The sequence below is a fragment of the Raphanus sativus genome, chromosome 5, assembly GCF_000801105.2.
Source record: "Raphanus sativus cultivar WK10039 chromosome 5, ASM80110v3, whole genome shotgun sequence".
Classification (NCBI taxonomy): Eukaryota; Viridiplantae; Streptophyta; class Magnoliopsida; order Brassicales; family Brassicaceae; genus Raphanus; species Raphanus sativus.
In genome coordinates, this window is record NC_079515.1 from 33,945,350 (window position 1) to 33,955,571 (window position 10,222).

General features: G+C 36.8%; 1 protein-coding gene across 1 annotated transcript; it reads right to left on the reverse strand.

The window, feature by feature from the left end:
* Nucleotides 1–335: 335 nt before the first annotated feature.
* On the reverse strand, nucleotides 336–5,120 carry LOC108861796 (auxin response factor 2). Its single transcript, XM_018635751.2, has 16 exons — nucleotides 4,905–5,120; nucleotides 4,525–4,814; nucleotides 4,328–4,443; nucleotides 4,122–4,217; nucleotides 3,970–4,026; nucleotides 3,708–3,863; nucleotides 3,541–3,625; nucleotides 3,365–3,455; nucleotides 3,117–3,281; nucleotides 2,893–3,012; nucleotides 2,724–2,799; nucleotides 2,476–2,647; nucleotides 1,472–2,379; nucleotides 1,174–1,364; nucleotides 870–1,084; nucleotides 336–747 (listed from the first exon to the last, which is right to left on the reverse strand). The coding sequence occupies exons 2-15, from the start codon at nucleotides 4,670–4,672 to the stop codon at nucleotides 907–909; spliced, it is 2,559 nt and encodes an 852-aa protein (XP_018491253.1). The 5' UTR covers nucleotides 4,673–4,814; nucleotides 4,905–5,120; the 3' UTR covers nucleotides 336–747; nucleotides 870–906.
* Nucleotides 5,121–10,222: the final 5,102 nt, after the last annotated feature.

A 10,222-nucleotide genomic window follows, 5' to 3' on the forward strand; every position in this document is an offset into this window, starting at 1 on the left:
GCATGCATGCTTGTCGAAGGAAGGGTTACTCCGACCACTACGTGAGTTCCATTCTTCGCACAGGTGGGCTTCTTATTTACTGCTTTAATGGCATATGAGTTCTTATATCATGGACTACGCGCCACATAGCTCAGATCGATTTGTGTTTGTTGTAGTCCGGTTCGAAGTGATCTAACACACTTTGAGAGAACCAGATCACATTTTCTAATTATGTTTCATGAAAACATAGAGAGGCAGCATTTGTACGTATGAACCGTTAAACCACACTTAAAATTCAAAAATGGGTTAATATTATACGTAGCTAAGCGTAGATCAGAACACAATAAAAATGCAAATTCTTAAAAACTTATGTACATTAGCATTGATATATAAACAATAAAAGACTTTAAGGAGAGATCTTTGGAAGAAGGAAAAGAAATACATAAAAGCAAAGAACCGAGAAACCAGCCTCCATCTACAACTCCACACCATCATTTCTACTTTATAAAAGAGCCCTTCCCATTTTCTACCATATAAAATTACCTGCAACCTTTTTTTGTTTACTTTATAGTATATATTGCTTATTAAATATTATTATCATCAGATAATAGGATGGTGGGAGATGCTAATAATCTAACTGGCCAACAAAATATTTCAAAAATTGCATTTTATCATATCTTAGAAGAAAAAAAAAAACATAACCCCATATTGCTCTCCACGCTCCACCATCCAACTCTCCTCTTGGTCTGTAATCCTACCACTCTTCCCCTGCGGTTACAAAAACACCCAGTATCATTTGTCTGTAATGCTATAAACTCGGGTTTACGGGTCTTCTCATTCGTAATCCAGTCTGTACTGATATTAGTTCAAAAGCAAATATATATGCAAACCTTGGCTAGTAGCAAAAGGGTGTTTTGATTTTTTTGTTTAAGAGTTTCCGGCGCTGGACAATGAAGGATTTGATGCAGACTTGGCGTCTTTTGCATCTGATCCTTCCCCAGCAACTGCGTCTTCCTCGTTCCTACAGCTAAGAGTTCTCGGGTTCATCTTCCTGACCTCCTCTTTCGTGTATATGAAGATTTTACGAACCATGCAACAAAACTCTCTGTACAAATTTGTTCACGGTGTTAGTGTCAAAAAAGAATTACTAACACAGACGTATGTATAGAAGAGGAAAAAAATGTAAAATCTTACTGCCAAGGATCGTCTCCAACAAGCATCATATCATTCTCATCATCTGTGTAAACTATCAGCCAATCCTTCTTAGGTGCCATTAACTCTCCATTAAACTCAAACAGCCTATCCAATTCAGTAACCAACTCCTCGTAGTTCTGGAACTTTGAGAGATCTACTGACCGGCCAAGTGCAATGCCCTGCTTGTGAACCTTTTTCAAAATAAAACCAATGTGTTGTGTGTGTTAGTAAAGAAATGCTTCAACAATTCCAACAAGCTCACACAATTTGTGTTGAACAAAAGCAAAACAAAACTCACCTTCGTGCAGCTCCTACTTGAGTTTGTTTTGGTCTGAACGTCCTTCGGATGGGGTTTACTAACCGGGAACGGTCGTCCTTGCTCACGATGATCATTTGTCGATTTTGACCCTTTCGACTGGTCAGAAAGATCCTGAACCTTGGGTGATGCTATCTGCGTAAGCCCCGTAGTGTCATTCAAATTGTTTCTCTGAGCCGTAGCTGTATCTGTCCCGTTCACGTTATTCACCAGAGGAATGCCAAAAAGCCTGCAGTTCCCATCTCTTGGCTTTGCTGCCTCCTCTTGTACGACCGCAGGACGTTTTGTTACATGCTCTCTAGCCTGAGCATGGACCGCTTCTTCGAAATAATTTAAAGCTCGGGGACGTATTGGCCAGTTGCCAGCAGCATTCTCAGTCGTCGTCACTGCACGAGGCAAAGCATAGGGATTACTTATCCCTTGGAAAGAGGTATCAGATGCGGCAGGGACTTTGGGGGATTCATGTAACTTCAGGGAAAGGCCAGAGTGCATCATCTGCCACTGGTTAGCAAGATATTCGAACTTGCCATCCTGGTCGCTGAGGATTTTCCTTGCGGCCACAGAAGGTGATGATGATAAACGGTCGTACATAGGTATTTGATGACCGTGAGGTGGTGGTGGTTCTATGTTTGCCCCAAAGCCAGAAAGCAAATCCGTGTAAGCAGGTTGTTCATGCCTGGTTGAGGACATCCAGTTCTCATATCTTCTAGAAGCTGAAACCACGTCAACCTTGTCATCATCATTTGAGGATTGCCACACAATAGAATTCTCAGGAGCATCGCATTCTACACTCTCAACATGTTTCGTTCTCAAGGTCGGGTATTCTTGACCTTGCAAGACCCTTGATAGTCCACTTGCCGGTAAAGGGTCCATGTTTGCCTTAGATGAGCCTGTTTCGTGGAAAAATTAATTAAAACTTCTTTTAATGAGTGTGATTTAGTTTTCACACAAATAACTAATCAGACGCAATGCAATGTAGAATATACCTTCTCTTATGCGCATGGAAGAGTCCGGAGTAGAAGGAGCTATATTAGATCTGGGTCTCTTAGGCCTAGGCATTGGTACAGGACTCAAAGCAGGAGGAGAAAGAGCTGGCTCAATCTTCCACGGGGATACTCTATCAGGGCGAGGAATACTAGTGGTCTCATCCCAACGTACCTGAAACAAATTGAATATTTAGCATTTCATTGGAATGACAATGGTTTTTATCTTCCCGAGGAATAAGGACACAAACCTTGAGAGATCTCCATTTCGATTTTGCCCACCTCGTGGGGTCAGAGTCTTCAATCCCAACGATTGTGCCAGTAAACCTAATAAAAATAAATAAAGTGAGCTTCGTCTTTGAAAACAGGAATGCACTGAAACAAAATAAAATGACTGAAAAAGCAGAAACATTATTTTACCTCTGCTCAGGAGCCTCTTCGCCTTCGAATCTCATTTTAAATCTCATACCTATGGAGTAGTTATTTTTCACGGACTCCATATACTGATCAAACGGAACAATAAACTCAGAAGGACTAGTCCTGTCACAAAGAAAACCACAATACATGGAAAAGTTAGTAAAAGAGACATAGAGACAAAGAGCAAAAGGCTGCCGCGTCATGTTAGCTAAAAAGGAAAAAAAAACCTTGGTTTGTAGTAGACAGTAAACATGGTTCCAGTTGAAATAGCGTGCCAGGCAGTGGCCAATACACCAAGATGCATGCTGTGGCTTGATATAACAGAGGATGGCACATTTCCTTGTTGCCGCATTGCACGCCTTACACCCACACGTAATTCTCCATTCTCACCCCTACAGAAGGAATAAGATTATTATAGATAAAATAAAAAAAATAGGTACACAAATAAAGAATATCATGAACCAAAAAAAAAAACCTTAGAAATATAAAAGCATCGCCTGCAACCAGCCTCTTGGAGCTAACAAACACGCTCCATCCACTCTGAAGCAAATGCCTTCGTGGTTGACCTGGTATAATAACATCATCACAAACATTAGCATCCGTGGGGGGAAAACAAAATAAACCAAGGTAGTTAAAACAAATTTCAAATACCTCGGAAAATATGTCGGAAACGCCACTCAATTGCATGAAGATCTTTTGCAACTAACTCCTGAGTAGGAGGTTGACGTGACATATCCTGAGAGAAGTAAACAAAAAAGGAAATGGTGAATCAAAAAGAGCGTCTTATGGTTCAAATATATATAAACGAAGGTACCAACCAGAGGTGGGAGACATTCATCCGCATGCCGCCTAAGAACAGAAAATCCACCGTGTGTACTTGTGTCCGATGCAGTCAAGGTTTTGCAGAAGGAGTGTACTTGGAACCTCGGGGGCGGGGGAGGAGGTGGCACTTTCTCAATTGCATTCTCGTCTTGCTGTAACAAATTAAAAAAAATATAAAATAATCAGCTTATTGAACAATATGATCAATCTCATACTCCGCTCAAACAAAATGAATATAGAAATTAAAAAAATACTTACCATAGGCTCTGGAAGAAGAGTAATCTGCGCATAAACTTCGTCGGTATCAGCCTCTGCCTGCAAAATCAGACAAAAATCTATCGTTAGTTAGCCGACAATTCGAGACGCCAACATCAAACTGTCTTTCAAAATGAGAAGTGAGAGAAGCTTACCTTTAAATCGACATTAATGACTCGACAAAGGATCTTGGAAGGAAGATCATAGAGAGGCATCTGCTGTTCCGCTGCTTGGTTTGTCGATGCCTCCACCTACTCATCAAGAAAACGACAAAATTAAAAACAAAACAAAAAAAAAGAAAAAAAGTATCTCAGTAAATCGGAGACAAAGAGAGTAAAAGTAAAAAAAAAAGCTCACGCACCTGCTCGATGTGTCCCTGAGGGAAATAGAAGACACGGTCGTCTTGTCGAGGTACCGTCACGAGAGGACCAGCACAAGCGTGCCACAGTTCACGGTAGAGAGCTGCTTCAGCGTCGACTAAGAAGAAGAAAAGGTAGATCAACTCAGTTTCTAACCAAAACCAAAGCTTAAAAATTAGTCATTAACAAAGAGACTTACCAACACGCTCAGCAGCCATGGATCGGTTAGACTGAGTTTTCATCGCCGCCTCGCCGGCGACCGTTGAGTCACTGTAACCAAGGGAAGAGAAGTTTTCTCCTCCTCCTCCACGATTTCCTTTCATTGAAACGTCCGCACTCGTCGTCATACTTTGTGTAAAGCTCAGATCTGTTTCATCTGGTGACGAAGAAGCTCCTTAGCTGACGAAATCACCAAATATAGAAACCACTTCTCCTCTTTCGAAAAAAAACCTCAAAACCTCTGTTTCTTCTTCTTCTTCGTCTCTGTATCTGTCGTAAACACAATCACCAGCTCTTTTAACATTACGAGATACTGATAAACCCTAGAATCAAACCGAGTTAAACCACCACCAATTTCACCTCGAATTTGGCTTTTGATTCAGAGATACAGCAACTCTGTGTGCTCTCTTTTTCTCGTCTTCGTCTTCGTCTTCCTCTACTCGCTTATCGGAGTCGCAGACGGTTGCACATCCACGACAAGCCTCCTTTTTCTTCTTTTCTTCTCTCTCTCTCTCTTTCTCTCTCTTTTTTTTTTCTTCCTCTTTTCCTATCTTTGTGTGTTTCTGGGTCTGAGGCGACCAAAGGCTTAACCAGACAAGTTTCAACCGTGGTGAAATTCTAACCATACGCATAACCGGTTTTTACCGGTTACTTTTCCCTCTTTCACACCGGCTATTTCCGGTTGTAACCATTTGCCGGGGGACCAGGGTCTGCGACCTCACTAACCCCATAGACAAGTGACCCCCAATTATTTTCTCTCCTCCTTTTTCCTTTTTTTTCTTTTAATTTTTAATATACAAGTCTTTTCTAATTTAACTTTAAACTTATATTTCGAAAATAGATTGAATTAAATACTAATTGACTTTAGTCATCTTTTCGAGAAAAGAAAAAAAGGATGGTATTAAACCACCGGTTGAAATTTGGGAAGAGGAAATCAAAAGTGATTATTAAAAAATGTATTTATGGTTTCTATAGGAAACAAAAGAATTAATGTCTAGGTGGTAGTAATTACGATTAGGAAGTAAAAGAGGATGCTTTACTTTTTTAGATGGGACTAACGGCGTCAACACGTCGTGAGCACACGTCTGCTTTTCATTGGTTTTTGAAAAGATAACGGTGTTTGTGGAAAAGAGAGCGTCAATGGGAAAGGTGTTGTGTTTTTATCGGGAAGTGCCTTTGTCGTGCTGTGAACAGGCAGGTCTGGGTGGACGTAGAGAGTATTGACTAGCTACGTGGCGCCTTTCTATTTTGCGCATTTTAGCTTTCTTTAGATATTCGGGGTGTCGTTTTCCAAGCTCTTTCCGCTATCCTGCGCTCTCAGGAATTTTCGTCTCGTGAATCTCTTGTGTACTTAAATTACCATGTTTTTCTTTTTATGGAAAAACAAAGACGTTTCGTTATTGTATAAGAAAGATTATCTAACGATTGATATGTCACAAATTACGTCTACTATAATTCATTTGTCCATTTTTTAATAAACCTTATCAGACGATCGGTCTCGAGAGGAACCCACGTATTGATGTAAAGTTAAATAGTTCGAAAGCATATCATATTTGATGATCCGAATTTGTAATACCTTTCAATCAATATCAAAGAATAAGCAGATCATCTATTATTGTCTCTCATGTTAACTATCTGGTCGAAATTCAAATTCAGATTAATCAAATAATAATCATTTAGTTTACAAGATAAATTAAATCTAAAACTAATATCAAATCCCAAGAGATTGACATTAAACTATCACTATTTGGTTTCATCCATATTTAATTTATCTGTAATCCATCAGAAAAGTCCATCACAATTTTATTTTTGAACATGGGAAATATTTTACAAATATTTATATTGTTTAACTTGTTTATAAGGTTGGTGTCCTGATCGAAGTTAGTCTCCTAATCGTATGTGATGTTCCGATATGCTATTTTTTTTTTTTTTTTTGGTCTAAATGTTAAGAATAATGTTTTTCTTTGCATGGGATACGTTTGTATGCTACTTGATCAAAGCATGTCACCGCCACAAAATGTACCAATATATACTAAAACAATTGTCAACGCTCTTGTGGTATGTTATGAACTTATGATTAACGTGACGCAACTATAAAACATTTCTCTTTCGTCTCTAATACCACGTAAACTAGGTGAACCATGAATAGTCAACACATTGGAATTGACCAAAACAAATTTATACTCCCTGTATATCTATGTATAAGTGTCATTTTGACATTTTCCATACAAATTAAAAAAATTATGTAAATATATGTAAGTTGTTGTTAATCACATTTTTATGACCAATATTATTTGAGATAAATAAAATTATTTATAAATCAATGCAATCTGTAATTAATTTTTAGTTGTAAATAAATATAATTTGTATTATAATTGTAAAATGACATTTTTGTGTAACAAATAAAAAGTTAAAATGACACTTATTTCATAACAGAAAGAGTATATTTAATAAACGATTTAATAATAAATAATATAGGATAAATAAGTTATTAAAGCATTCAGTTACAAGCTATTTTCGGGATGATTTATTCAGATAGACTTTGTAATCACTTTAAAAGAAAACAAAAAAAAAGTTACTAAAACAATGTTTCTATGAGGAAAGGGTTACACACTAGTTAATGTCTAAGGGTATGAGCATTGGTGGAACTTGCAAAAATCATTTAATTAGGAAAGTCCCTTAATTTTTTTTTTTGCTCGGGAATATTATAAGGGACATCCTTTATATAAGGAATTTTCTCTGTTTTTTTTCCTCGATTCTTGTATTTCGGTGGTCTCTTCCGCTTAAGAAATGCCTTAAGTGACCACCAATGCTTATGCTCGGGTTTAAATCAAATATCAAGAGATATCAAGGTACTCGTGTTTAAGTCCTTTGAATAATCAATAATTATTTATTAGATTTAACTTAATTTAAATAAATTTGTTTATTTTTAAAACATATATATGTAATCGGATATCTGATTTGATCTGTAAAAAAAATCAAAAATCAAAAAATAATATAAAATAACAATATTTTGTTACAAATATAGATAAATAACTATTTAAAAACTTTAATAGCTAAAATAATCAATTCAGTAAATTAAAAAATAAAACATATATAAATATAATAATTATATAGTTTCAATGTATAATTTATTAAATATAATATATATATATATATAATCGATCGGAATTAAATTCAAAAATATTAATACTCGTGATTTACTTTATTTTTATAGATATTATATATTAATATTTGATTTGTAAATTATGAATATTCAGATTTTTCAATTATATAATTAATGAACTGAGTGAAAATTTGTAGATGATATTTTGTAGAGGCTTAAATATCTTTAAGTCATCTTTATAAAATAAATCTAAGATAATAAAAGATATAAGATTTCTGTTCAAATGTGTTTTTGTTTAATAGAGACAAATATAACATTTTGTATTATACTTACAAGAATACAATTGAGCAAAAAATTGTTTTTATTTTCTCTAGTAGAAGTGAGTTGTAGATTGTTTTAGAGATAGGATTTTTTTTTTTTTGCCATCTGGATATTATTTATAAAGAAATATGTTACAGAAGCCTAAACAAGGTCCAAAAACGACAACAAAAGCAAAACGAAAAGCCCACAAACACCATCGCTCGAAGCCTACTAAGAAAAAAAACGAGATCCAACAAACACGCCGCTTCCCCGCAGCACCCATCTCCACGTGTTGCTCCACAATCACCGAAAAGACGCGTGTCGGACACTGACGCTTCGTCGTCTCACACGGCTAGAGTTTGCCGCCGGGGTCACAACCGCACCTTCATCGGAAATGAAAGTCACCGGTTCTATCCCAATCAGAGGTCGATGCTGAACCAAACTACAAGAGAACCACCGGAATCACCGAGACACGAACAAAGGACACCGAAACCACCTCCAACAACAATATTAGAGGGAAAAGGTTCGGCGTCAATCTTCAAGGGCTCGATCTTCAGAGAGCCTTTAGAGAGCCTCCATCGGCACCGCCGATAACTCCTCCGAAATCAGCCACCAAACACCATCGCAAAACACTCAACTCTCAGCTCGAACACATCCGTGGGAAGTAGAAGCCGGAGACCAATACCGAAGACGGAAACGGCACGGCCCCAGAGTCAAACACCGGCGAATAACGGAGCAGAAGCCACCGTTTCCCGGAAAACCGACGACGGACCACCATCAGATTTGTAGATGCATGGCCGTAAAACTAAAAAAGAAAAAGAAAACAGAGAAAAGAACTCCTAAAACGATGACCGGACCGGCGGCGGCAAAGAGAACCGGAACCGCCGGCCGGAACTGGAAATATCGACGGTGGAAGACTTCTAGAGAGAGGTCAGAGGAAAGACAAGAGAGAGAATGGTTATCTTAGAGATAGGATACACCAGAAATGGAGGAGAAATTGGGAGGAGGAAATTCAACGTGTTGGCAACGCACTTGGTAGAGAAGTGGGACCCATAGGTACTGTGTAGCATTTGTGTGTGGTCTTAAAGCAACCATAGTAGGAATCTTTGTCCGTTAAAAAAGAAAAACTCTTTTCTTTCTTTTCTTTTCTTTTAGTTTATGTATTTGTTAATCTGTTTCTTAAACGATATGTGGTCTTTAAGCGTATGTCTATCGACATATAAATAAATATTTATTTGGTGTCCTGAAAGCCTTCGAATTTTATACCTAGTCAATTTTTTAATCAAACACAAAAAAGCAGACACAGCTTTTATTTTTGGTTTAAAAGTAGACACAGCTTTTGCAAAGCATGTGTTCAGCTTGTTGATAATTTGATTTATAGGTTTCGATCCTGCGCATACTTATTAGTTTATTAAGAAAAGGTTAATTTGTATTATAACAAATCCTACATTATTTATTATCTTGCTAATTAACCAGATGAACAATCAACCTTGTTCAAATTTCAAAAAAAAAATTACCTATAAATCTATAATAAAAGTTTCAGTATTTCACAGAACATTTTGGACCATTATCTGGACATATACATAGTGATATACCTATAATTGAAACTAATAGCACACTATTAAATACAGAGTTTGGAAAACGAAAATAGACTGAATGGTACAGTATCAAACCTTTTAAAAGATAAATGTAAGAAACATTATAAAAAAGTGTATAATGAAAACACGATACAAATAATGTTGAATTTAGTCGTAGCTGATATGAACGGATATAACAACCAACTAGATGTGTGTAGTTAATTAGTCCATACTTACACACGTGAATGTTCCCTTTCTTGTCAATTTCTGATACTAATAGCTAAAGTAAATCTATATAGCCAAACAACTTTTATTTTATTTTTGTTTCTATATTTTTGATGATCGGTCCATGCTGCGAATTGGAGAAATTGGGTTGATGGAAAACGAGGAAAATGTGCTCTATTTTCTTGCTGGCTTTCTAGTTAAGAAATCTAGCTTGGTACCGTATATGTAATACCGTATTCGAAACAATAAGACACGGCTTGAGTATTTTACTATGCAGTTTATAGAGTTATCATATCACATTAAACTGTAGAAACCCATTAGCAAAAAGAAAAAGAATCATTCTCTAGCACTGCTAATGTGTCATTAGACTCATTACCAACCCATGATAAGATGTTTTTGGGGTTACCTTTGCACAGGATTAATAAAATATAGAGTGGGCGTTAATTACATAGTAAAAGGAAGAGCATATA

Excerpts from the sequence above, each read along its gene's own strand:
- LOC108861796 (XM_018635751.2), bottom strand. The coding sequence starts at position 4,672 with ATGACGACGAGTGCGGACGTTTCAATGAAAGGAAATCGTGGAGGAGGA. Across the intron at positions 3,626-3,707 it reads ATGAATGTCTCCCACCTCTG|GATATGTCACGTCAACCTCC; the intron begins GTTGGTACCTTC and ends TACTTCTCTCAG. Across the intron at positions 2,648-2,723 it reads CGAAATGGAGATCTCTCAAG|GTACGTTGGGATGAGACCAC; the intron begins GTTTGTGTCCTT and ends AATTTGTTTCAG.